This window comes from Drosophila serrata, unplaced genomic scaffold (assembly GCF_035046125.1).
Source record: "Drosophila serrata isolate PLE 108 unplaced genomic scaffold, ASM3504612v1 contig_276, whole genome shotgun sequence".
NCBI lineage: Eukaryota > Metazoa > Arthropoda > Insecta > Diptera > Drosophilidae > Drosophila > Drosophila serrata.
The window spans coordinates 3030780-3058316 of record NW_028257174.1 but is presented as its reverse complement, the minus strand read 5'-3'; the positions used below and the strand labels follow the sequence as shown (position 1 = coordinate 3058316).

Sequence of the window (27537 nt, the reverse complement as noted above, 5' to 3'; positions counted from 1 at the left end):
CGAATTTGAAGAGGCAAATGTATTTGCAGACTGATGCATAGATAGATGTGGTTACACATTCCCTTACACTGAGCGAAAGTCCAATGAAAATGCATAATTGTTAAGAGTATTTTATGGAATTTTTTTTACCTTTGCTGGGTATTATTAATTTAGTCAGAAGCTGAAAAGAAAGTGAAGGAGTCATTTCCGACCCTATATATTATATATATTCTTGATCAGCATCAACAGGCGAATCTTTTTAGCCATCTCTGGCAGAAAAATTTTTTTTTTAGAAATTTACCATTTTTCGAAAAAAAGAAAAGGAAAACATTATGAAAATTTGCAAAAATCTGTCAAAAATTCACATTTTAAATGGAGTATGCAGTTTTATTAAACTACTTAATACTAGCACAAAACTGCTTTCCGAATTGAAATTAGTGAATTTTTGGCGGAGTTATGAGATTTCAAAAACTTTGATTATCCCAAAAAATTGCCACACAAAAATATCGACTTAAGGTCCCTATAATTGTTTCTTGTTAGTGGTATATAAAAGCCAATATAACATATTTTATTATATGTTTTATTATAGCTTTTACATAAAATGTATATACTCATAATATGTAAGCCAAGTTGTTATCAAAGATTTCCCTTTATTTTACAAATATGCAGATTTCCATTGGATTTTTAATATGATTTATCCATCTAGATATTTATTTTTTAACTATTATTATTTTAAGTGTATGCTTATATTTGTTAGAGGATCTGTAAGTAACTGGACGAGACGAAATACCAGAGCTGCCTGCAGGCAGCATACTAATTTATGTTATCCGAGCCACTCCACAAAGTTGCTGCCTTTCGGGTGATGCTGATGGTGTGCTTGCTCCTATATAAATATACGTGTATGTGCATATATATAGAGAGAAATCAGAGTGGCAATACTCGTAGTTACAAATTGCCAGATTCAGTGCCAGGAGTCAGAGTTCAAAATTCAGCATTCCCGCAAAAACCCCGACCAGTTGATATCCCCTTTTAAATCCTTTTAATGCCCGCCGCGCAGCCTTTGATTTTTGCAATATCAATTAGCGTAAAACGCGTAGGCCGCCAAACAACTCCAGTAGTCAGCGAGGGGGGAGAATTACAGGCCATAAGGATTTACAGCTGCTGATTATTTCATTAGGCGAAAGTAAATTTAAACGCCAGCCGCACGTTAAATTTATGTTAATTTCCAAAAGGGCTGGCAGCCAAAAAGGGGCTGCCAGAATGGCATAGACAAGGACCAAAGACCAGGGACCCAGGACCTGGGACCTGGTACCAGGGGGGTTATAGAATGCTATATAGCACAGGCAGGCAGCCAGTGAAAAGGGGAATAGAAAAAGGAATAACTAAAGAAAGTATTCGTGTGATCCTAACTATAATATTTTAGCAAGTACTATTTAAGCTTCCTTAATTTCATTTTAAGCAAGCAAAAAGCCAACTCTTTCAGTTGCAAATCCCAGAACAAAATCTATGATTACTGCATAAACAATAATATTAATTATTACCCGGCAAGACTTTAATCTATATGCCGTTACCAAGCCAGATAGAGACATACTTGCCTAATGGTTGATTCCAAATCCAAATGAATTCCCCGCCAGCCCAGTATCTGCGGTTCACTTGACACAGAAAACATGGGATATATGTATGCAGATATATCCCCCTGGGCATCTCTAGTTCGTCATTAATTAACAACAAATTTTGTGTTGATAGTCCGGCGAGCAAAACAAAAAACAAAAGAGCGAGAGCAAGGTGCCGCCGGGCTTAACCCTTGGCTCCATCTGGAACCGGCGTGCCACTCGGAGACACCAATATACCAATATACCGATATACCATCGATATATATATATATATTCCCGATCGTTCGCCGAAAAACCTCGCACATGTGTCGCCACATCACGGATCAATGGCAACATCTGGCGGAGAGTTGGATGGACCGAACCGAACCGGACTGGACCGACTGACGTACGTATCTCCGGCGGACTAATGAAGCCGGCAGCGGGTTAGATAAGCCACGGCTAATTATTCCCCAAGGAATCATTGATACTCGCCGGGAATCAGTGGAATCACTTGGCTTGGATTGTCTCTCTAAGAGGTACTGAGTGTTTTTTTTTTTTTGTAGGGTATGATGGTTTTGGATACAGTTTGAATTCATTGAAAATATGAAATATGTTTAAAGGGGTTTTTTTCTTATAGAGAGGAAAGTACATTTTGTAACTAATAAATGAAATAATAACAATATTAAACATATGCTTTTAAAATATATATTGAATATAAATCTAATCTAAATATACATTAAAGAAGTACACATTAAAAGGAAGTACATTTTGTAACTAATAAATGAAATAATAACAATATTAAACATATGCTTTTAAAATATATATTGAATATAAATCTACTCTAAATATACATTGAAGAAGTACACATTAGAGGGAAGTACATTTTGTAACTAATAAATGAAATAATAACAATATTAAACATATGCTTTTAAAATATATATTGAATTTAAATCTGCTGTAAATATACATTAATCATTTTACTTCAAAGAGTAAATAGTATTTCTAAAATGCACTAAAATTACCTTCAAAAGTATATACATAATCTCCATACACAGGGTATGCGTAAGTTGCTACCTCTTCCCTTTTATATCCCTATATCTCACCAAAAGATATCGTAGTGTCCGGGTATATTATAAATATTTGGACACTCGCCCGGACTCAGCTCATTTGCATTATGGACTTCTTTGCAACCGGTGGCTTCCAGCAGCTCTACAGCGATCTGGATGATGAGCAGGAGCCGTTGGCCATTCTTGCCGGGCTACCAGATGATCCCAGCAATTGCAGTTTGGAATACACCTATCCAGATTCCAGTTTTGTTGTGGATTGTCATCATCTAGAGGAATCGGACTACTATGGCATCATCACACTGGACAGCAATAATAATAACAATAATAATAGCTTGAGTAGCGAAGTCTTACCAGAGGAGGAACACTCTTTGTTCATTGACTTCAATGACTTGTCTTCGGTTTGTCCACCGGATTTGAGTGACTGGGAACAGCGGTTGCTGGACAACTATGTGGAGATACCAGAATTAGTGGACTTTCTACCAGAACGCACACCTCTCTGCACGGATAACTGTGTGGATTTCTTGGAGGAGAGTAATAGTAATCTTAGACTGGCAGCGCCACCATTACCACCACCACCATCACCTCCAGAGGAACCAGCAGCGGTGTCTGCTGTCCCCCAGTTGGGTCAGAATGCCGGCGGTGAGAGGGGTTACCTGTGCACCTTTGGTGACTGTGAAAAGATCTATGCCAAACCCGCCCACCTCAAGGCTCACCTGCGTCGGCATCTCGGCGAGAAACCCTATGCCTGCAGCTGGCCAGATTGCACGTGGAGGTTCTCCCGCTCGGATGAGCTGGCCCGGCATCGACGATCCCACTCCGGAGTTAAACCCTACAAGTGTGATTACTGTTCCAAGTGCTTTGCCCGATCGGATCATCTGACCAAACACCGGAAGGTCCATGAGCGAAGGCTTCTGGCAGCCACAAGGGCAGGGAGAATCCTCTCCGATGATCTTTATGCGGTGAGACCGGGAAGGAAGCGAAAGAATCAGATTTAGACAGCCAAAAAGTGGCTTAATTTCCTCCTCTGCTTGTATTTATTTTTATACATTTTTTTTCCATAAGAATCGACATATTTCATATTTTTGTGATAAATATAAAAAAGCATTTAATTCAATGTTACCATAAAAGCATATGTTTAATTTAATAATGCCACATTTTAACCATTAGTTAAATCATTACGGATTACATTTGAGTTTTTTTTTCTGGGGATAAGCATATTGATTTAATTACAGAAATCATAAGCCAATGGTTAATTCATTTTACAACTGCCTGGCCTGTGTTATAAACAAAAACAAAAGTCTGTGCTATTATTGAACAATATGATGAAATAAGTTCATTTACGCAGGCCAAGTAATTAATTTAAGTACATAATATGAGGCAAAATCCGATAATAGGGGATTTATTTAATGAAACAAAACTAGTGAGAGTAGGTCCTTGCCTAAAAGCATTACATTTCTATATTAAATAATATATTTTGACTTAGTAATGAACTACAGAAGGAAAGTGTGAAAGGTATTAAGTGCCAAAAGACTTTCCTATGACTCGGGAGTAGTTCTTATTGATTTTGACTATTTTCCAGGATCTTTTCTCTCACCTGTTGAGCAAGGTGGCACTTGGCCTTCTATCTCAACTTCAAAGGAATTGCTCCTGGCCTCAAACTACAGGTGACTCTCAACGAACAAGCCTCCTCTAATTATGTTACTATTCTCAAAGTTATATTTAATATAAATATTCACAAATTAAATATAAGAAAAAATATGGAGAATATAAAGGAGGGTTGAGCCAAAAGGGGAGTAACTGTGGTGATAAAGCACCCGCCAAGGATTCCCGGCTCGCATCCTTTATGCGCTGTCATATCGCATACTTTACGGCTTTCAGGGCGAGTGCTTTTGTACATTTGAAGTGAATTTACAGCACAACTTGCTTGTATAATGGCATTTACTTTATGCAAACATTGCATTGCCGCCGTTGAAAAGCGGGAATGCTGGGTGCCTTAAGGAAAAGCGACCCCCCAACAATTATTGCCGCCCTCGTTAAGGATATAACTACCACTCCCCTTCCGCTCCCCCCGGTTCGGGTAGGAAGGAAGGAACTCTCCCCTTTCTGCTTATTCGAAAGTAATTAGCATAAAAATAAATACCACTCATTAAGTCATGTTGTTTTTATCTATTTACTGTTTGATATTGCCGACGTCCTCGTCGTCGTCGTCGTCGTCGAAGAAGTCCTTGTTTTTGTTTTTCTTGGCGTTGATGTCCTCCTCCCCAGCTTAATTCCCAAACAGGAGGGGAAGCTGGTTATACAGAGGTAATATTGTGGGTGGAGGAGGAGCAACTCCCTCTCTCGGTATTTGCATAGATGCAGCCTCACTTCGAGGAACTGGTTCAATTAGCCAAGAATGCTTGCTGGGGGGGAGAGAGAGAAGGAACTTCCACAGATGAGGTCCTGGGGAAGTAACACATTAACTACACATCGATTCGGGTTGGAAACTGTATGCTACTAAGCTTTAATTAGTCAATTGTGTAACAATAACTTGAGGTTTTTAATTATATACAAAAATTGCAAGGGGTTTTAGTTGTTTAACGAAAGAAAAGATACAATTAAATATATATAAATATATATTAGCCAAGGATACCATTAAATTAATATATTATACTATAAATATATATACAAATTTTTAGATAAAAGGTAGATAGTTTTCTCCTTTTATTTTGTTAGAAAACATATGCAGAACATAGGTTTTGCTTTTACCACAAAACCTGAATTAAACATTATACCATTCTAAGCTTCTGTTTTAAGGGAAATATATTGATTAAAGCAAAATGTATATTCCACATATAAATACCTTAAATATATACATTTATAAACAATGATTTCCAAATGCAAAAACTCTTTCAAATAAGCAACTGCTACAGACCGAAGTTGTAATATGAATCCAACACCTAAACCCTTTGATAGACCATTCCAAATGAATGACTGTGATAGCCGGTTAGCTGTGCAAGGATGGCTTCATTCCAGCTGCAAGGATAACTCCTGCTTAGTATCCATTTTTTTTTTACAACCAACATCCGATAAGTCGTCTCAGCTTTGCTAGGGATATCGCCTTTAGCAAAGTAGCTCGTTGTTGGCTTATGGATACATCTGGTTTTTGTCGCTAACGCTGAGCTGCAGAATTCCGATTGCAATTTTAATTAGATGCCACACACACTATATCTTGGGATACATATATATATATATAGATGCGCCATAATGGAGGTGTAGTTACACACATCCTTGCACCACGGATACATCAATGGGAGGACAAAGCGCGGTATAGTCAGATAGAGAGAGAGGGAGAGAATTCAATTAAATGTTCATCAAAAACTACAAGAAAAAGTGTTGAGTGTGAGCGTGAGTCCATGGATGGCGGGTCTAGAGAACAAAGGATAAGGACAAGGACATGGGCAGGAGGAAGAGCAGGAGCAGGGCATCAGCAGGACCTTGATGATGACAATGGCTACGTCTGTGTGATTCTGTGGCTCGCTGACTTTCAACAGTAGGGGGAAAAGTTTTAATAATTATTAAAATATATATTAAATTTTAAATTATTAAAGTAAGAAATACCCTAATCTTGAAGACAATCTTTCCTTTGCAATGCTTTAAGTCTATCTCCCCCCTCTGAAAGTATCTGTGGGACTGCAAATGTATCTGTAGCTGTAGCTGTGACTGTATCTGTATCTGTGACTGCCTCTGACTGTGTGCGAGTATTTCTAACTTTGTGTCTGTGACTTGGCTGTAATCAGCAGCAGAAACTGGAAGAAGACGAAGAAGGTAGGGCAGCCAGCAGGAAGAGCACAAAAGTTATAAAATCCCAGATATATAGTAATTGCAACAGTTCTGCCTTTGTCTCTGTCTCCCCTCTGTCCCTCTCTCTCTCTCTTTCTTTCTGGTGAAAATAAGCAGGAAACTGGAAATTACAAATGATACGGAAATAATGCGATATCATGAATCATTTTTACGAGAATCGAGACTTTGATTCTCAGGGGCCAGCGATTGGCAAGGGGTTTGGCAATGAGCTGCTGCCGCATACCCCATAGCTATATATATAATATACATATATAAGGGAATATATGTATATATCACATATATATGGGGTTATAATATGGGGTATATCTGGGCTACAGGGATATACTGCACCAGCAGCAGCAGCAGCTTGAGTTTGTGTCAACAAATTTGCATTGCATTGGGCGACCAACTGGCGGCGGCGACCACACAAATAATGTCAACAGCATTTCCACTCATCAATAAGTGAAATACATAAAAAAAATAAACTGAAAATGAAAGGGGAAAGGGGAAAGGGAAAAGGAAAGGAGGGGAGCAAGGATAAGGAACGGGGAGAACAGAAGAAAAGTTGGGGTGAAAATTCAGGGCGCATCGGGTTCCGTTCTGGTTCCATTTCCATCTCCAAAGCTGAGGCCAGGAAAAGCTGAAAGCTGAAGGCTGGCATATTTATTTTCCTGCTTTTCCATCCCCTTCCCTCCCCTCATTGCCATCTTTGGCTGCTGCTGTCGCATTCTTGATTTAGCAAATTGACTGCCATGAAAATGCGGAAAACTTGCGGAAAAGTTGCCAGCGCTTAAAGCGAACAGGAATGCGACTCCAAAGTTCTTTTGGCCAGGTATTTTCACTCGGCCAGAAAAAAATTCTGCAAAAAAAAATCAAAGGCAAAGCCGGCTATTGGAATGCCAAGGCCAAAATACCTTAGAAAATCTATATATATGTATACAATCGAATAGGCTTACTCTTTTTTTAATTATATTGCAAATTGTAAACACCTTTAGCTTCTTTAAGATGTGTGTTTTATGGTTACATATTTTTATTGAATTGTTTTGTATTAATTAAAGAGGGTTTCTTGGAAATTTTAAACATATTTATAAATAACTAAATGTTGGTCAGAGATTTGAGCTTAAGGTTTTATGGTTACATCGTTCAAATTTTCAAAAATCCCCCAAAAATTTTTAATTTTCTTTTTTTACAATTTGAATAGAGTCTACAGAGTTATTAACCTAATGAAAATTAACACAGAATACTCTTCCGAATTGAAATTAATGCATTTTTAGCTTAGGTTTGATCGAATTACGATTGGTTTTCTTGGTCCAATATAAAGACTTTAACCTCCCGAATAATTAACACTCAATATGAGCTTCAATGTCTTGAGTTTGTCATTTAAATTGTCTTCTTTCTTGCCACCCAGTAAAATCTCAAATTTCCCATACAAAGTAGGAACTTAAAATGCTAGAAAATCGTCAGAAATTCAACGAAATTTTTGTGCAAAAAAGTGTGTGTGAAATTTCCTTGGTATTTTCCACTCCGAGTGACCCCGTCAGCGACACCCCCCCAACCACCGCCCATCTGCCGTGTCAAGTGTCAACTGTCTGGCATTCGATGTGGCGCCCAGGTCTCGAAATGCTAATGAACTTGGGTAATAAGTCGCCAGAACTCGGTGGTCGGTCACCTTGCCACCCCACTCACAGGTGGGAGAGGGGGTGGGAAGGAGGGGAAGTCCTGGCCACGTTTAACAATTTGCAGCCTTAATGTGGCACCAAAGTGTTAAGGTCCATGTGGCCCATAAGTTGGCCGGCAAAGAGAGAGAGAGATGCTGGTGTAATGTATGTGCGGAGTACGTGTCATGCCCATGCCCAAGCCCAAGGAAATGGCCACGAAAAGGGGTTTTGGGGGACAGAACTCCCGCCGAGTTTAATTATGAGCCCGACCCGGGCTATTAAAACAACTCTCTGGCAATATCTAATGTGGGTCGAACGGGCGACCGGATGGAATGGGTATGGGATTCATCCCCAAAAAAAGCACTCCCTGGCAATAAACCTACCCCAATGAGAACGACCTTGTCCCCGGTAAGGGGGGGCGGGGGGTGGGTCTTGCCCATTTCGATATCGACGAAAAATTGCCGGCCATTGCCATCGAGGCAGGCAAAGGCAAAGGCAAAGGCAAAGGCAAACTGACTTTAAAGTGTAATTTCTGTGGTTACATTTGCCAAACATAAATCTAATGGATATTAATACAAGTTTGGGGCTACAGATCCACCTCGCCGTACGTGAGCTCGTATATTTTACGTGCCCAGGGTTTGGGTTTGGGTTTGGGTAAGGGTACGGGTACGGGTTCGAATCCGAGTCCGAGTCCGGCTAGGATTTTTGGGGGCCCCGACTAGCGATTTCCGGCATTTGCGGAGCCTCATTTCTGGTTTATTATAATTCAACACGAATGTGTGCGTGAGGGTTTGTCGGATACGGATTCGGCGGGGGGTTCCCAGAGTGTTACCGGTGGGTAGAGTGGGTGAGGGAGGGGTATGATGTAGTGGCCATGTGGATCTGGTGGATCCACATTAGGTCTCGGTCTCTGGGTTACATCAAAATATTTCAATTTTGCAGTTCGCTTTTGCGGTGCTTTTGCCATTTCAATGTTGTTCGCCCATCCAAAACCCCAATCCGAAATGCAGTGAGAGAAAAGTTTGCTAAATTTATAACGCAATTTAGATTTATATGGGTTTTTATTTATTTTCTTAATTTAATTTACAGTTACTGATATTTTTCAAGACATTTTGAATTTATTAAAATTACATTTGAATACATTTTGTTTACTCTTTGTTTGTTTCCTTTACAAAAATATATGTCTTATATAATGATATAGGTTTAATTTTATTTTAATTATATAATTTTAATTCTACTATTATTATTCTATCTATATTTTTCATTTAATGTAACTATATTTAAGTTTTGTCGTATATTTTCATTCCTTATTCTCGCATTTAGACCCTTTAAAAAGGGAGTTCTTATAGGCAACTTAGGTTTTGCAGTGCCATTTAATAGACTATTTTTCCAGTGCACTTTTGCCATGCGGGTGGAGTGCCAAAGGCTGGCTCTCCTTGGCTGCCATAAAAAAGGCCATATCCGGTTTGCCCGTATGAGATTTAATGCGCTCCATGCAAAGCGCTCAGCTCTCATTTAAATTAGATCAGGTCCAGAAAGGCTGGTAAATAGGGAATAGAAAATAGAACAGAGAGAATACAAGAAAATACAAGAAAATTGAACATAGAAAATAGGGAATAGAAAAAGGAGCAGACATGGCAGAAAAAAAGAACGAAAAAGTGAGGGTGAAAATGTCTTAATTGCTTCAGTTCCTGAGCTGACATCCCGAAGTTTGATTAAAAAGTTCGCACGTCACTCAATGAGGCTAATCAAACTGTGCGAGGCCGCTACAAAGCGAAACTTTGTTTCAATCAATGCGGTTCCTATAGCTATATATCCGTCTATATATATGTATATCTATACATGTATAAGAGCAAAGTTGTAAACGAGCACATAAATAACTTGAATTCAGCGCCAGGGGCTACTCGAACTGTAACTGAAACTGAAACTGAAACTGAGGAAAAGCTAAGGCCGCCAAAACGTCAATGGAATATCAATTTTAAAAGGGGGAAATCCCCAGGCAGCTGAGAATGCGGATACAGATAATAGACACGGACACAGATACGGATACGAGATACAAGATACAAGATACAGATACAGCTACAGCTACAGCTACACGGTGTAAGAGATGGGAAATCTGAATGCAGGCACAATGGCAGACAGTATGTATGGACAGTGGCTCATCCGAGGGGCGGCACCGCCTTGAATAAATAAGAAATATTAAGCCAGATCCAGAGCCAGATGCATATGTGGCCATATGGCCATCAGCCTTGCCTCGCCCCGTTTCGCCTCCCCTTGCCTTGCCTTGCCTGCATTCAGGTCTATGACAATAACTTGACGCTAAGCCCAAGTCAAAACTGAAATTGAAATGCAAGCTGGTAGATGCGAAACAACATGTTGGAAGCCTCCGCTCACAAACGGAATTGTGGCGCAGGGGGTTTTGGATTTTAGATTCTCAGGGTGCTATGGTAAGGGAGATTGATGCATTGGGGATTTTCTAGAGCAACGGCTGAGATGTAAGCTCAGACTCTGACTTCACTCTCCCATATTTATTTGCACACAATCGGAGTGCATTTGCTTCTTTACACATATAAAGTTGTACATGTAAGCAATAATCAGAAATCCTGAAGGAGCTTAAGAAACATCTATTTCATATATTCAATTCTTCGATCTTCAAGTTCTTGTCACTGTATTTCTCTCCATTTTTTTGCCACGTTCGAATGTCCTGCCAGTTAATATCCTTGTCAGCTTCCAATTTGAATGTAGCTGCCAGCACTGCCATTGTTATTTGCCTCTCATCTAATTCAATTATGGCCACGAATATTGGATCATAACTGCCCCCGACACAACCTTCTTGCCAGCTTTGGCCTCGATTTTCCATGGAAAAGTTCTCCAAGCAGCAGGAGCAGCAGGCAAGCGGAATCAAAGACTCTGGTAACAACAAATCTTTGTGTGAAAAAGAAAGAGCGACATATAGACAACAACTAAAAAAGAGCCTGGCCAACGAAAATAACCCAAAAAATATATAAGAAAAGCAGGCAGACCAAAATGAAGCAGGAAAAATGCCGATAAACGGAAATACAAAACAAGAAACGTGCACAAATCTAATTTCCAAACAACACGCGCAGAGCCAAACACAAAAAAAAAGAAGAGAAATGAAATACAACCGGGAGAGAGGCGGTGGAAAACTGCGGGGAAAACTGAAATATAGAAACCAGAAGAAAAAACAACAACAAAAGCAAGAATAATAACAAGCCAGGAAAGGCCAAGCAAAAGATTGAAATACCCTTTAAAAATTATTTTCTAATAAGATTTAAATTTATAAATTAAATTACCTTGAGCCATAAGCCATTTAACACTACATTTACTGTGCTTCATAGATTATATTTCTTATAAAGTATTTATCAATAAATACTTTTTAAATGTATTAAGAGTTTAGGTTTGACAAAATTTAAGAATAAAGATTAAGGTGTTATTTAAATATCTATAGAAGTATACAATTAATATTCCTTTTTTTTAAGTTTGTAGTTTCAATGAACATAAACTACCAATTTCCTTCTTCTTACATTAGAATCAAATATAAACCTTTTAAAATTTTTCTTTATATATTTATAAATATGAGTGCAATAAATAATTATAAATGAACAACGAAAAATCGAAAGGGTTTCCCAAAATCACATTTACAAAAAAACAATATTTCCAGGATACAGGACAACAACAAGACAAGAGTCGACGGCGGCATTGACGACGATGTTAAAATTGAAATGAAGACAGAACTGTTGGTGGCCATGGAGGAAGGAACGAAGTGTGGAGCAAAGTGAAACTTTTCAATATCCGCATCCGCTCATGAATAATAATTTATAATGGCCGTGCCTGCGCGTCATAAAAAAAAGAAGAAAAAATGGAAAGCGAGCGGCAGCGTCAGAAAAACCCCAACATTTCGCCTTCGCCACAGAGGCAGTGCCACTTCGACTCCTGAGGACAACTTCTTGGCCTTGTCAGGGCTGCCCAGGCGATTGATGTGGCTCAGCTGGGGACGCAAGTGTCTAAACCACCTGCCAGCCAAACCACCACTCACCCCATAGACGACCATAAAGCCTCAAGCTGATGTCCTTCTGTACAGTGGATGCTCCAAAGATTTATGGGATATATACGTGAGTAGTGCTACAATTATTGGTGTAAGCTTGTATTAAATAAATTAAAATTAAATAATATAATTGTAGGAATAGGTAATCAGAGAGCATTATTTAAAGTAATATTTACCTAACATATATATTTATGTGGCAATTTGTTCGACAAGTAATATTTTAAAAATCCCATAACTAGACCAAAATTAATTTTAATTCGGAAAGTAGTTATATGTTAGTTTTTAGCAGTAAACAAATAAAACCTACAACTCTATTTCTTCATATACATATATTACGTGGTATATGAAAAGAGCGTGAAATTAAGAGCTGTACAGACTGTTATACATAATTATTTTTGACAGTTTACTAGCTTTTTTGTTGACTTGAATATTTAAATATTTTTATACTTATTACACCTGTGCGAGTACTTTGCTCTAAATACTTAAAAACAAAGTTTAAAAAACTCATTACAATGGCTATTTTTGATGGTTTCTAGCAAGCCACCTAGCGGAAAAATGTAGAAACAAATGGTGTATCTGATGTAATTTCAACGCAAAAGTATGCAACGAATGGGCACTTCCGGCGGTTGCTAAACAATTCAGCCTAAAAGATGCGCCATTATTTGCCCAGAGCATTCCCTCAGACGGGTGTATAATTGTAGCATACTGTTTTGGGCAACCAAAGTCGTCCAAGAATTTTACAATTATTGCTTTTTTTTATATATTTATATGAATCTTTAATTTGTTTTCCCTAAAAAAATTACAACTTAATGAAGTGAAAAACCAAACTAAAATATGGTTTTTCATTGTAGTAATCACTGTACCTTGGCGTTGACAAATAAAAAGTGGTGAAAAAAAATGTAACTCTGGTTCAATGGCGAGTAGAGCAACATGTATAGGGTTCTCCGGGTGTTGCTCCGTTGATGAGTTTGTCACCTGCCACATCTTTATCCTTGACAAAAAAAAAAAGGAAAACCGCCTTCAACAGCTGCTGCTCCTACTGGAAGCGGAATAAGTTTGTTCATACTGCGGCTTTCCCTTTCTTTTTTTTTTTTTTTGTTTCGTTTAACTTATGAATATGGCAGTAACTTTTAGGAGCAACTGTACTAAGTGATTGTGCTCGTTTTAAGTTAATGAAAAAGAGACACCTCACTCAGAGTTAATTAAATGCACACCGGCGAAAAACAGGACACTCAGTGTGAAAACACGGAAATAGTTAGTTAGATTATTAATTTTTAGAGGGTTTAAATAAAAATAAAAAGAAGTTTAAAATTGAACTATAAATTTGAAGCATTCTTCTTTAGTTGAAGGGGGTTACAAATTAAAAAAGACTTGTATTCCAAATATTTATCTCATATTTGTGCTATATGTGTTTAGTAATAATAAAATCCTTAAAAGCTTGGCATTATGTCTCCCTGTGTCTCCACATGTAAATGTGCAGTAAATTCCTGCCAATTATATTTATGTGGCCTATACTAAATATCTTCTTAAGGACTGCTCTGGATTTTATTACCGGAGTGGTGCTGCTGCCATTTCTAAAGATTTTCACGTAGCCATGATAATGATAAAACTTTGACTGGCTTTTTACAAAATCACAGCTACAGCCACTCCCCTCATGCGTCCCATTTACCGCACATCAAATTCTTATTAGCGCTCAATTTCAATTGATTCGGCGGAGAGAGAACCAAAAAAAAGAAACTTTTCCAATCAGCCCCAAACAATCCTTCTCGAAGGATGATGGTGATGTTGATAAGGAGGAGGAGGAGGCAGGAGCCGGCAGGGGATTCCCCTCATTCGCAAAAAAGTTCTCGAGCTCTTGCCGAGCTTTTCTTGAAAAACGTTCGCTCCCTCGCTAAAAACCCAATTAAACGCGTCATTAAATTATTTCGCAATTTGCATATATTTCGTATTTCGACTCAATAAAATTTCACACCTGAGTGGCCAACCCCACGCGTGCACCTGCAACCCCACCAGCGCCTCGGAAATCAGCATCCCCAAGCTCCTCTCAACTCACCCCCGTGGGCTTCATTAACCCACGACAAGTTTGCTCTTTTCCATATATATGTATATATTTTCCCCGTTTCTTGTTATTTTCCTTTTTCCCTGTGTGTGTTTCTTATTTTATTTTTATTTGTGTTTTTTTATTTTCATTTAGCATTCTTCAATTTGTTGTTGAATTTGTTCTTAAACTTGTTTTACCACTGGCATGTGCACCGGTGTATGGCTTAAGTTTATTATTCTGCATAAATATGTATTGTTATCGTAACCTCAAATAGTTGGCGGCTTTTCTTGATTTTTCTTGGCAACTCTATTGGCCAGGGTCGCGGAAATCTAAAGAAAAAATTATAATATATAATTAAAAACATTGGCCTAGGGAACTATTTAAATTATCGAATCGGATTTTGATCATAATAAAAAGTTTAAATTCAAGTTAGACAGTTAATGAGTTCAAATTTGAAGTTAACTTTTAAGATCATGTATGGAGGCTATTTAAATTTATTATTCATTTTATTTTGATTTTTAATTATAGTTCGAAGCTCTAACGCTGTGAAGAAGTCATTTCCGACCCTATAAGTTATAAGCAGTTTTATTGACCTGCTAACAATTAACTGACGAACGCTTTCAGAATTGAAATTAATGAATTAATGAATTAATTATGCATTTTTAAAATTCTGATTTGTCAAAAAAAATTGCAAATTGCAAAAATATAGTTAATGTCAATAAAAAAATGGTATTGCATCTTCAGTCAGAAGCTTAAAAGAAAGTGAAAGACTCATTTCCGATCTTATAAATCATATATACTCTTGATCAGCATCAACAGCGAATTCCTTTCCTTCTGAAAACAACAACAACAAGCGCAACAACAATACATTTTTAATAATTAATTTATATAAAATATATAATAATACAATATAATTCTTGTCGTAATTTCAGTTCTGGACCTCGTCGTCGTTAAGATCTTTATTTTGAACACATCGATGCACTGCCTCTGGAAGGAGAAGGAATAGGCTTGAGGAACACGTCAGGCAACATCTCCTGGGAATATACTCACCACATTTTGCACCGTACACAATTACACGGCGCAAGGAGCACACAATGTCCAGGGAATACACCGGCCAGCGGGTGTCCATCAGATGTCCAGGAAGAACGAACAAGCCGGTTCTTCATCGAATTTATCCTTAAGGCATCCTTATGTAATTTTAAGATTGTATAAGCAAGCAGATTTGCTCCTGGACCTGCTCCTGGCCCTGCTCCTGGCCCTGCTCCTGGACCTGCTCCTGAACCTGCTCCTGGCCCTGCTCCAGAACCTGCTCCTGGACCTGCTTCTGGACCTGCTCCTGAACCTGCTCCTGAACCTGCTCCTGGCCCTGCTCCTGGACCTGCTCCTGGCCCTGCTTCTGGACCTGCTCCTGGCCCTGCTTCTGGACCTGCTCCTGAACCTGCTCCTGGCCCTGCTTCTGGACCTGCTCCTGGCCCTGCTCCTGGCCCTGCTCCTGGACCTGCTTCTGGCCATGCTCCTGGACCTGCTTCTGGACCTGCTCCTGGCCGTGCTCCTGGACCTGCTCCTGAACCTGCTCCTGGACCTGCCCTGGACCTGCTCCTGGCCCTGCTTCTGGACCTGCTCCTGGCCCTGCTCCTGGCCCTGCTCCTGGACCTGCTTCTGGCCATGCTCCTGGACCTGCTTCTGGACCTGCTCCTGGCCGTGCTCCTGGACCTGCTCCTGAACCTGCTCCTGGACCTGCCCTGGACCTGCTCCTCTACCTGCTCCTGGACCTGCTCCTGGACCTGCTCCTGGCCCTGCTTTTAGACCTGCTTCTGAACCTGCTCCTGAACCTGCTCCTGGACCTGCTTCTGGACCTGCTCCTGGCCCTGCTCCTGAACCTGCTCCTGGACCTGCTCCTGGGACCTGCTCCTGGCCCTGCTTCTGGACCTGCTCCTGGAACCTTCTCCTGGCCCTGCTTCTGGACCTGCTCCTGGCCCTGCTCCTGGACCTGCTCCTGAACCTGCTCCTGGACCTGCTCCTGGACCTGCTTCTGGACCTGCTCCTGGGACCTGCTCCTGGCCCTGCTCCTGGACCTGCTCCTGGACCTGCTCCTGGACCTGCTCCTGAACCTGCTCCAGGCCCTGCTCCTGGACCTGCTCCTGAACCTGCTCCTGGACCTGCCCTGGACCTGCTCCTGGCCCTGCTTCTGGACCTGCTCCTGGCCCTGCTCCTGGCCCTGCTCCTGGACCTGCTTCTGGCCATGCTCCTGGACCTGCTTCTGGACCTGCTCCTGGCCGTGCTCCTGGACCTGCTCCTGAACCTGCTCCTGGACCTGCCCTGGACCTGCTCCTCTACCTGCTCCTGGACCTGCTCCTGGACCTGCTCCTGGCCCTGCTTTTAGACCTGCTTCTGAACCTGCTCCTGAACCTGCTCCTGGACCTGCTTCTGAACCTGCTCCTGAACCTGCTCCTGGACCTGCTTCTGGACCTGCTCCTGGGACCTTCTCCTGGCCCTGCTTCTGGACCTGCTCCTGGGACCTGCTCCTGGCCCTGCTCCTGGACCTGCTCCTGGCCCTGCTCCTGGACCTGCTCCTGGCCCTGCTTCTGGACCTGCTCCTGGGACCTGCTCCTGGCCCTGCTCCTGGACCTGCTCCTGGCCCTGCTCCTGGACCTGCTCCTGGCCCTGCTTCTGGACCTGCTCCTGGACCTGCTCCTGGACCTGCTCCTGAACCTGCTCCAGGCCCTGCTCCTGAACCTGCCCTAAACCTGCTCCTGGACCTGCACCTGGACCTGCTTCTGGACCTGCTCCTGGGACCTGCTCCTGGCCCTGCTCCTGGACCTGCTCCTGGCCCTGCTTCTGGACCTGCTCCTGGCCCTGCTCCTGAACCTGCTCCTGAACCTGCTCCTGGACCTGCTCCTGGCCCTGCTTCTGGACCTGCTCCTGGGACCTGCTCCTGGCCCTGCTCCTGGACCTGCTCCTGGCCCTGCTTCTGGACCTGCTCCTGGCCCAGCTCCTGGACCTGCTCCTGAACCTGCTCCTGGCCCTGCTCCTGGACCTGCTCCTGGCCCTGCTCCTGGACCTGCTCCTGGCCCTGCTTCTGGACCTGCTCCTGGGACCTGCTCCTGAACCTGCTCCTGGCCCTGCTCCTGGACCTGCTCCTGAACCTGCTCCTGGACCTGCTCCTGGACCTGCTTCTGGACCTGCTCCTGGGACCTGCTCCTGGCCCTGCTCCTGGACCTGCTCCTGGCCCTGCTCCTGGACCTGCTCCTGGCCCTGCTCCTGGACCTGCTCCTGGCCCTGCTTCTGGACCTGCTCCTGGGACCTGCTCCTGGCCCTGCTTCTGGACCTGCTCCTGGCCCAGCTCCTGGACCTGCTCCTGAACCTGCTCCTGGCCCTGCTCCTGGACCTGCTCCTGGCCCTGCTCCTGGACCTGCTCCTGGCCCTGCTTCTGGACCTGCTCCTGGGACCTGCTCCTGAACCTGCTCCTGGCCCTGCTCCTGGACCTGCTCCTGAACCTGCTCCTGGACCTGCTCCTGGACCTGCTTCTGGACCTGCTCCTGGGACCTGCTCCTGGCCCTGCTCCTGGACCTGCTCCTGGCCCTGCTCCTGGACCTGCTCCTGGCCCTGCTCCTGGACCTGCTCCTGGCCCTGCTTCTGGACCTGCTCCTGGGACCTGCTCCTGGCCCTGCTTCTGGACTTGCTCCTGGACCTGCTCCTGGCCCTGCTCCTGGACCTGCTCCTGGACCTGCTCCTGGCCCTGCTCCTGAACCTGCCCTGGACCTGCTCCTGGACCTGCTCCTGGACCTGCTCCTGGCCCTGCTCCTGGCCCTGCTTCTGGACCTGCTCCTGGGACCTTCTCCTGGCCCTGCTTCTGGACCTGCTCCTGGCCCTGCTCCTGGACCTGCTCCTGAACCTGCTCCTGGACCTGCTCCTGGACCTGCTTCTGGACCTGCTCCTGGGACCTGCTCCTGGCCCTGCTCCTGGACCTGCTCCTGGACCTGCTCCTGGACCTGCTCCTGAACCTGCTCCAGGCCCTGCTCCTGGACCTGCTCCTGAACCTGCTCCTGGACCTGCCCTGGACCTGCTCCTGGCCCTGCTTCTGGACCTGCTCCTGGCCCTGCTCCTGGCCCTGCTCCTGGACCTGCTTCTGGCCATGCTCCTGGACCTGCTTCTGGACCTGCTCCTGGCCCTGCTCCTGGACCTGCTCCTGAACCTGCTCCTGGCCCTGCTCCAGAACCTGCTCCTGGACCTGCTTCTGGACCTGCTCCTGAACCTGCTCCTGAACCTGCTCCTGGCCCTGCTCCTGGACCTGCTCCTGGCCCTGCTTCTGGACCTGCTCCTGGCCCTGCTTCTGGACCTGCTCCTGAACCTGCTCCTGGCCCTGCTTCTGGACCTGCTCCTGGCCCTGCTCCTGGCCCTGCTCCTGGACCTGCTTCTGGCCATGCTCCTGGACCTGCTTCTGGACCTGCTCCTGGCCGTGCTCCTGGACCTGCTCCTGAACCTGCTCCTGGACCTGCCCTGGACCTGCTCCTGGCCCTGCTCCTGGACCTGCTTCTGGACCTGCTCCTGGCCGTGCTCCTGGACCTGCTCCTGAACCTGCTCCTGGACCTGCCCTGGACCTGCTCCTGGCCCTGCTCCTGAACCTGCTTCTGGACCTGCTCCTGGCCGTGCTCCTGGACCTGCTCCTGAACCTGCTCCTGGACCTGCTCCTGGCCCTGCTCCTGGCCCTGCTCCTGGACCTGCTTCTGGCCATGCTCCTGGACCTGCTTCTGGACCTGCTCCTGGCCGTGCTCCTGGACCTGCTCCTGAACCTGCTCCTGGACCTGCCCTGGACCTGCTCCTCTACCTGCTCCTGGACCTGCTCCTGGACCTGCTCCTGGCCCTGCTTTTAGACCTGCTTCTGAACCTGCTCCTGAACCTGCTCCTGGACCTGCTTCTGGACCTGCTCCTGGCCCTGCTCCTGAACCTGCTCCTGGACCTGCTCCTGGGACCTGCTCCTGGCCCTGCTTCTGGACCTGCTCCTGGGACCTTCTCCTGGCCCTGCTTCTGGACCTGCTCCTGGCCCTGCTCCTGGCCCTGCTCCTGGACCTGCTCCTGAACCTGCTCCTGGCCCTGCTCCTGAACCTGCTCCTGGACCTGCTCCTGGGACCTGCTCCTGGCCCTGCTTCTGGACCTGCTCCTGGGACCTTCTCCTGGCCCTGCTTCTGGACCTGCTCCTGGCCCTGCTCCTGGACCTGCTCCTGAACCTGCTCCTGGACCTGCTCCTGGACCTGCTTCTGGACCTGCTCCTGGGACCTGCTCCTGGCCCTGCTCCTGGACCTGCTCCTCTACCTGCTCCTGGACCTGCTCCTGGACCTGCTCCTGGCCCTGCTTTTAGACCTGCTTCTGAACCTGCTCCTGGACCTGCTCCTGAACCTGCTCCAGGCCCTGCTCCTGGACCTGCTCCTGAACCTGCTCCTGGACCTGCCCTGGACCTGCTCCTGGCCCTGCTTCTGGACCTGCTCCTGGCCCTGCTCCTGGCCCTGCTCCTGGACCTGCTTCTGGCCATGCTCCTGGACCTGCTTCTGGACCTGCTCCTGGCCCTGCTCCTGAACCTGCTCCTGAACCTGCTCCTGGACCTGCTCCTGGCCCTGCTTCTGGACCTGCTCCTGGGACCTGCTCCTGGCCCTGCTCCTGGACCTGCTCCTGGCCCTGCTTCTGGACCTGCTCCTGGCCCAGCTCCTGGACCTGCTCCTGAACCTGCTCCTGGCCCTGCTCCTGGACCTGCTCCTGGCCCTGCTCCTGGACCTGCTCCTGGACCTGCTCCTGGCCCTGCTTCTGGACCTGCTCCTGGGACCTGCTCCTGAACCTGCTCCTGGACCTGCTCCTGGCCCTGCTCCTGGACCTGCTCCTGGCCCTGCTCCTGGACCTGCTCCTGGCCCTGCTTCTGGACCTGCTCCTGGGACCTGCTCCTGGCCCTGCTTCTGGACCTGCTCCTGGCCCAGCTCCTGGACCTGCTCCTGAACCTGCTCCTGGCCCTGCTCCTGGACCTGCTCCTGGCCCTGCTCCTGGACCTGCTCCTGGCCCTGCTTCTGGACCTGCTCCTGGGACCTGCTCCTGAACCTGCTCCTGGCCCTGCTCCTGGACCTGCTCCTGAACCTGCTCCTGGACCTGCTCCTGGACCTGCTTCTGGACCTGCTCCTGGGACCTGCTCCTGGCCCTGCTCCTGGACCTGCTCCTGGCCCTGCTCCTGGACCTGCTCCTGGCCCTGCTCCTGGACCTGCTCCTGGCCCTGCTTCTGGACCTGCTCCTGGGACCTGCTCCTGGCCCTGCTTCTGGACTTGCTCCTGGACCTGCTCCTGGCCCTGCTCCTGGACCTGCTCCTGGACCTGCTCCTGGCCTTGCTCCTGAACCTGCCCTGGACCTGCTCCTGGACCTGCTCCTGGACCTGCTCCTGGCCCTGCTCCTGGCCCTGCTTCTGGACCTGCTCCTGGGACCTGCTCCTGGCCCTGCTTCTGGACTTGCTCCTGGACCTGCTCCTGGCCCTGCTCCTGGACCTGCTCCTGGCCCTGCTTCTGGACCTGCTCCTGGCCCAGCTCCTGGACCTGCTCCTGAACCTGCTCCTGGACCTGCTTCTGGCCCTGCTCCTGGACCTGCTCCTGAACCTGCTCCTGGCCCTGCTCCTGGACCTGCTTCTGGACCTGCTCCTGGACCTGCTCCTGGCCCTGCTCCTGGCCCTGCTCCTGGCCCTGCTTCTGGACCTGCTCCTGGCCCTGCTCCTGGCCCTGCTCCCGGACCTGCTTCTGGTCCTGCTCCTGGACCTGCTCCTGAACCTGCTTCTGGACCTGCTCCTGAACCTGCTTCTGGCCCTGCTCCTGGACCTGCTTCTGGACCTGCTCCTGGCCGTGCTCCTGGACCTGCTTCTGGCCCTGCTCCTGGACCTGCTCCTGGCCCTGCTCCTGAACCTGCTCCTGGTCCTGCTCCTGGACCTGCTCCTGGACCTGCTCCTGAACCTGCTCCTGGCCCTGCTCCTGAACCTGCTCCTGGCCCTGCTGCTGGACCTGCTCCTGAACCTGCTTCTGGACCTGCTCCTGAACCTGCTCCTGGCCCTGCTCCTGGACCTGCTCCTGAACCTGCTCCTGAACCTGCTCCTGGACCTGCTTCTGGCCCTGCTCCTGGACCTGCTCCTGAACCTGCTCCTGGCCCTGCTCCTGGACCTGCTCCTGGCCCTGCTCCTGGCCCTGCTCCTGGACCTGCTCCTGGACCTGCTCCTGGCCCTGCTTCTGGACCTGCTACTGGAGCTGCTCCTAGCTGCTTCTGGACCTGCTACTGGCCCTGCTCCTGGACCTGCTCCTGGCCCTGCTCCTGGCCCTGCTCCTGGACCTGCTCCTGGACCTGCTCCTGGCCCTGCTCCTGGACCTGCTCCTGAACCTGCTCCTGGCCCTGCTCCTGGACCTGCTCCTGGACCTGCTCCTGGCCCTGCTTCTGGCCCTGCTCCTGGACCTGCTACTGGCCCTGCTCCTGGAGCTGCTCCTGGAGCTGCTCCTAGCTGCTCCTAGCTGCTTCTGGACCTGCTCCTGGACCTGCTTCTGGACCTGCTCCTGGCCGTGCTCCTGAACCTGCTCCTGGCCCTGCTCCTGGCCCTGCTCCTGGACCTGCTCCTGAACCTGCTCCTGGCCCTGCTCCTGGCCCTGCTTCTGGACCTGCTACTGGAGCTGCTCCTAGCTGCTTCTGGACCTGCTCCTAGCTGCTCCTGGACCTGCTCCTGGACCTGCTACTGGAGCTGCTCCTAGCTGCTTCTCGACCTGCCCCTGGAGCTGCTCCTAGCTGCTTCTGGACCTGCTCCTGGTGCTGATCCTGGAGCTGCTCCTAGCTGCTTCTGGACCTGCTACTGGAGCTACTACTACTGCTACTGCTACTACTGCTACTACTGGAGCAGGGCCAGGAGCAGGTTCAGGAGCAGGTCCAGGAGCTGGGCCAGGAGCAGGGCCAGAAGCTGGGCCAGGAGCAGGTTCAGGAGCAGGTTCAGGAGCAGGTCCAGGAGCAGGGCCAGGAGCAGGTTCAGGAGCAGGTGCAGAAGCAGGTTCAGGAGCAGGTCCAGCAGCAGGGCCAGGAGCAGGTTCAGGAGCAGGGCCAGGAGCAGGTTCAGGAGCAGGTCCAGGAGCAGGTCCAGGAGCAGGGCCAGGAGCAGGTCCAGGAGCAGGGCCAGGAGCAGGTCCAGGAGCAGGTCCAGGAGCAGGTTCAGGAGCAGGGCCAGGAGCAGGTCCAGGAGCTGGGCCAGTAGCAGGTCCAGAAGCAGGGCCAGAAGCAGGTCCAGAAGCAGGTTCAGGAGCAGGGCCAGGAGCAGGTCCAGAAGCAGGTTCAGGAGCAGGTCCAGCAGCAGGGCCAGGAGCAGGTCCAGCAGCAGGGCCAGGAGCAGGTTCAGGAGCAGGGCCAGGAGCAGGTTCAGGAGCAGGTCCAGGAGCAGGTCCAGGAGCAGGGCCAGGAGCAGGTCCAGGAGCAGGGCCAGGAGCAGGTCCAGGAGCTGGGCCAGTAGCAGGTCCAGAAGCAGGGCCAGAAGCAGGTCCAGAAGCAGGTTCAGGAGCAGGGCCAGGAGCAGGTCCAGAAGCAGGGCCAGGAGCAGGTCCAGGAGCAGGTCCAGGAGCAGGTCCAGGAGCAGGTTCAGGAGCAGGTCCAGGAGCAGGTTCAGGAGCAGGTTCAGGAGCAGGGCCAGGAGCAGGTTCAGGAGCAGGGCCAGGAGCAGGTCCAGGAGCAGGTCCAGGAGCAGGTCCAGGAGCAGGTTCAGGAGCAGGTCCAGGAGCAGGTTTAGGAGCAGGTTCAGGAGCAGGGCCAGGAGCAGGTTCAGGAGCAGGGCCAGGAGCAGGTTCAGGAGCAGGTCCAGGAGCAGGTCCAGGAGCAGGGCCAGGAGCAGGTCCAGAAGCAGGTTCAGGAGCAGGTCCAGCAGCAGGGCCAGGAGCAGGTTCAGGAGCAGGGCCAGGAGCAGGTTCAGGAGCAGGTCCAGGAGCAGGTCCAGGAGCAGGTCCAGGAGCAGGGCCAGGAGCAGGTCCAGGAGCTGGGCCAGTAGCAGGTCCAGGAGCAGGGCCAGAAGCAGGTCCAGAAGCAGGTTCAGGAGCAGGGCCAGGAGCAGGTCCAGAAGCAGGGCCAGGAGCAGGTCCAGAAGCAGGTTCAGGAGCAGGTCCAGCAGCAGGGCCAGGAGCAGGTTCAGGAGCAGGGCCAGGAGCAGGTTCAGGAGCAGGTCCAGGAGCAGGTCCAGGAGCAGGGCCAGGAGCAGGTCCAGGAGCAGGTCCAGGAGCAGGTCTAGAAGCAGGTCTAGAAGCATGGCCAGGAGCAGGACCAGGAGCAGGTCTAGAAGCAGGGCCAGGAGCAGGTCCAGGAGCTGGGCCAGGAGCAGGTCCAGAAGCAGGGCCAGGAGCAGGTCCAGAAGCAGCTAGGAGCAGGACCAGGAGCAGGTCCAGGAGCAGGACTAGAAGCAGGGCCAGGAGCAGGTCCAGAAGCAGGGCCAGGAGCAGGTCTAGGAGCAGGACCAGGAGCAGGTCCAGAAGCAGGGCCAGGAGCAGGTTCAGGAGCAGGTCCAGGAGCAGGTCCAGAAGCAGGTCCAGGAGCAGGGCCAGGAGCAGGTCCAGGGCCAGGTTTAGAAGCAGGGCCAGGAGCAGGTCTAGAAGCATGGCCAGGAGCAGGACCAGGAGCAGGTCCAGGAGCAGGGCCAGGAGCAGGTCCAGAAGCAGCTAGGAGCAGCTCCAGTAGCAGGTTCAGGAGCAGGGCCAGGAGCAGGTCCAGAAGCAGGTTCAGGAGCAGGTCCAGCAGCAGGGCCAGGAGCAGGTTCAGGAGCAGGGCCAGGAGCAGGTTCAGGAGCAGGTCCAGGAGCAGGGCCAGGAGCAGGTCCAGGAGCAGGTCCAGGAGCAGGTCTAGAAGCAGGTCTAGAAGCATGGCCAGGAGCAGGACCAGAAGCAGGTCTAGAAGCAGGGCCAGGAGCAGGGCCAGGAGCAGGTCCAGAAGCAGGTCCAGGAGCAGGTCTAGGAGCAGGGCCAGGAGCAGGTCCAGGAGCAGGTCCAGGGCCAGGTTTAGAAGCAGGTCCAGGAGCAGGTCCAGGAGCAGGGCCAGGAGCAGGGCCAGGAGCAGGTCCAGGAGCAGGACCAGGAGCAGGTCCAGGAGCAGGGCCAGGAGCAGGGCCAGGAGCAGGTCCAGGAGCAGGTCCAGGAGCAGGTCCAGGAGCAGGTCTAGAAGCAGGGCCAGGAGCAGGTCCAGAAGCAGGTCCAGGGCCAGGTTTAGAAGCAGGTCCAGGAGCAGGTCCAGGAGCAGGGCCATGAGAAGGTCCAGGAGCAGGACCAGGAGAAGGAGAAGGGCCAGAAGCAGGTTCAGGAGAAGGGCCAGAAGCAGGTTCAGGAGAAGGGCCAGGAGCAGGTTCAGGAGCAGGGCCAGAAGCAGGGCCAGAAGCAGGTCCAGGAGCAGGTTCAGGAGCAGGGCCAGGAGCAGGTCCAGAAGCAGGGCCAGGAGCAGGTCCAGAAGCAGGGCCAGGAGCATTTTCAGGAGAAGGGCCAGGAGCAGGTTCAGGAGAAGGGCCAGAAGCAGGTCCAGGAGCAGGTCCAGAAGCAGGTCCAGAAGCAGGTTCAGGAGCAGGTCTAGAAGCAGGGCCAGGAGCAGGTCCAGAAGCAGGGCCAGGAGCAGGTTCAGGAGCAGGTTCAGGAGAAGGGCCAGAAGCAGGTTCAGGAGAAGGGCCAGAAGCAGGTTCAGGAGAAGGGCCAGAAGCAGGTCCAGAAGCAGGTCCAGGAGCAGGTCTAGGAGCAGGACCAGGAGCAGGTCTAGAAGCAGGGCCAGGAGCAGGTTCAGGAGAAGGGCCAGGAGCAGGTCCAGGAGCAGGTCCAGGAGCAGGTTCAGGAGCAGGTCCAGGAGCAGGTTCAGGAGCAGGTTCAGGAGCAGGGCCAGGAGCAGGTTCAGGAGCAGGGCCAGGAGCAGGTCCAGGAGCAGGTCCAGGAGCAGGTCCAGGAGCAGGTTCAGGAGCAGGTCCAGGAGCAGGTTCAGGAGCAGGTTCAGGAGCAGGGCCAGGAGCAGGTTCAGGAGCAGGGCCAGGAGCAGGTTCAGGAGCAGGTCCAGGAGCAGGTCCAGGAGCAGGGCCAGGAGCAGGTCCAGAAGCAGGTTCAGGAGCAGGTCCAGCAGCAGGGCCAGGAGCAGGTTCAGGAGCAGGGCCAGGAGCAGGTTCAGGAGCAGGTCCAGGAGCAGGTCCAGGAGCAGGTCCAGGAGCAGGGCCAGGAGCAGGTCCAGGAGCTGGGCCAGTAGCAGGTCCAGAAGCAGGGCCAGAAGCAGGTCCAGAAGCAGGTTCAGGAGCAGGGCCAGGAGCAGGTCCAGAAGCAGGGCCAGGAGCAGGTCCAGAAGCAGGTTCAGGAGCAGGTCCAGCAGCAGGGCCAGGAGCAGGTTCAGGAGCAGGGCCAGGAGCAGGTTCAGGAGCAGGTCCAGGAGCAGGTCCAGGAGCAGGGCCAGGAGCAGGTCCAGGAGCAGGTCCAGGAGCAGGTCTAGAAGCAGGTCTAGAAGCATGGCCAGGAGCAGGACCAGGAGCAGGTCTAGAAGCAGGGCCAGGAGCAGGTCCAGGAGCTGGGCCAGGAGCAGGTCCAGAAGCAGGGCCAGGAGCAGGTCCAGAAGCAGCTAGGAGCAGGACCAGGAGCAGGTCCAGGAGCAGGACTAGAAGCAGGGCCAGGAGCAGGTCCAGAAGCAGGGCCAGGAGCAGGTCCAGGAGCAGGGCCAGGAGCAGGTCCAGAAGCAGGGCCAGGAGCAGGTCCAGGAGCAGGTCCAGGAGCAGGTCCAGAAGCAGGTCCAGGAGCAGGGCCAGGAGCAGGTCCAGGGCCAGGTTTAGAAGCAGGGCCAGGAGCAGGTCTAGAAGCATGGCCAGGAGCAGGACCAGGAGCAGGTCCAGGAGCAGGGCCAGGAGCAGGTCCAGAAGCAGCTAGGAGCAGCTCCAGTAGCAGGTCCAGAAGCAGGGCCAGAAGCAGGTCCAGAAGCAGGTTCAGGAGCAGGGCCAGGAGCAGGTCCAGAAGCAGGTTCAGGAGCAGGTCCAGCAGCAGGGCCAGGAGCAGGTTCAGGAGCAGGGCCAGGAGCAGGTTCAGGAGCAGGTCCAGGAGCAGGGCCAGGAGCAGGTCCAGGAGCAGGTCCAGGAGCAGGTCTAGAAGCAGGTCTAGAAGCATGGCCAGGAGCAGGACCAGAAGCAGGTCTAGAAGCAGGGCCAGGAGCAGGGCCAGGAGCAGGTCCAGAAGCAGGTCCAGGAGCAGGTCTAGGAGCAGGGCCAGGAGCAGGTCCAGGAGCAGGTCCAGGGCCAGGTTTAGAAGCAGGTCCAGGAGCAGGTCCAGGAGCAGGGCCAGGAGCAGGGCCAGGAGCAGGTCCAGGAGCAGGACCAGGAGCAGGTCCAGGAGCAGGGCCAGGAGCAGGGCCAGGAGCAGGTCCAGGAGCAGGTCCAGGAGCAGGTCCAGGAGCAGGTCTAGAAGCAGGGCCAGGAGCAGGTCCAGAAGCAGGTCCAGGGCCAGGTTTAGAAGCAGGTCCAGGAGCAGGTCCAGGAGCAGGGCCAGGAGAAGGTCCAGGAGCAGGACCAGGAGAAGGAGAAGGGCCAGAAGCAGGTTCAGGAGAAGGGCCAGAAGCAGGTTCAGGAGAAGGGCCAGAAGCAGGGCCAGAAGCAGGTCCAGGAGCAGGTTCAGGAGCAGGGCCAGGAGCAGGGCCAGAAGCAGGTCCAGGAGCAGGTTCAGGAGCAGGGCCAGGAGCAGGTCCAGAAGCAGGGCCAGGAGCAGGTCCAGAAGCAGGGCCAGGAGCAGGTTCAGGAGAAGGGCCAGGAGCAGGTTCAGGAGAAGGGCCAGAAGCAGGTCCAGGAGCAGGTCCAGAAGCAGGTCCAGAAGCAGGTTCAGGAGCAGGTCTAGAAGCAGGGCCAGGAGCAGGTCCAGAAGCAGGGCCAGGAGCAGGTTCAGGAGCAGGTTCAGGAGAAGGGCCAGAAGCAGGTTCAGGAGAAGGGCCAGAAGCAGGTTCAGGAGAAGGGCCAGAAGCAGGTTCAGGAGAAGGGCCAGAAGCAGGTTCAGGAGCAGGGCCAGAAGCAGGGCCAGAAGCAGGTCCAGGACAAGGTTCAGGAGCAGGGCCAGGAGCAGGTCCAGAAGCAGGGCCAGGAGCAGGTCCAGAAGCAGGGCCAGGAGCAGGTTCAGGAGAAGGGCCAGGAGCAGGTTCAGGAGAAGGGCCAGAAGCAGGTCCAGAAGCAGGTCCAGGAGCAGGTCTAGGAGCAGGACCAGGAGCAGGTCTAGAAGCAGGGCCAGGAGCAGGTTCAGGAGAAGGGCCAGGAGCAGGGCCAGGAGCAGGTCCAGAAGCAGGGCCAGAAGCAGGTTCAGGA

General features: G+C 50.1%; 1 protein-coding gene and 1 long non-coding RNA gene across 2 annotated transcripts in view; both read left to right on the top strand.

Annotated features, from left to right (window-relative positions):
- The window catches only part of LOC147643196 (uncharacterized), a 33019-nt gene extending 17618 nt beyond the window's left edge, over positions 1–15401 (top strand). Inside the window, exons 2-3 of the long non-coding RNA XR_015272270.1 lie at positions 11801–12251; positions 15158–15401. This is a non-coding gene — a long non-coding RNA (uncharacterized LOC147643196). The remainder of the gene's footprint in view (positions 1–11800; positions 12252–15157) is intronic.
- Klf15 (Kruppel-like factor 15) lies at positions 2737–3633 on the top strand. The gene has a single exon (XM_020948231.2). The coding sequence runs from the start codon at positions 2746–2748 to the stop codon at positions 3631–3633; it is 888 nt and encodes a 295-aa protein (XP_020803890.2). The 5' UTR covers positions 2737–2745.
- Positions 15402–27537: the final 12136 nt, after the last annotated feature.

Bases quoted from the DNA above. Each gene is read 5' to 3' on its own strand.
- Klf15 (XM_020948231.2), top strand. From the start codon at position 2,746: ATGGACTTCTTTGCAACCGGTGGCTTCCAGCAGCTCTACAGCGATCTG.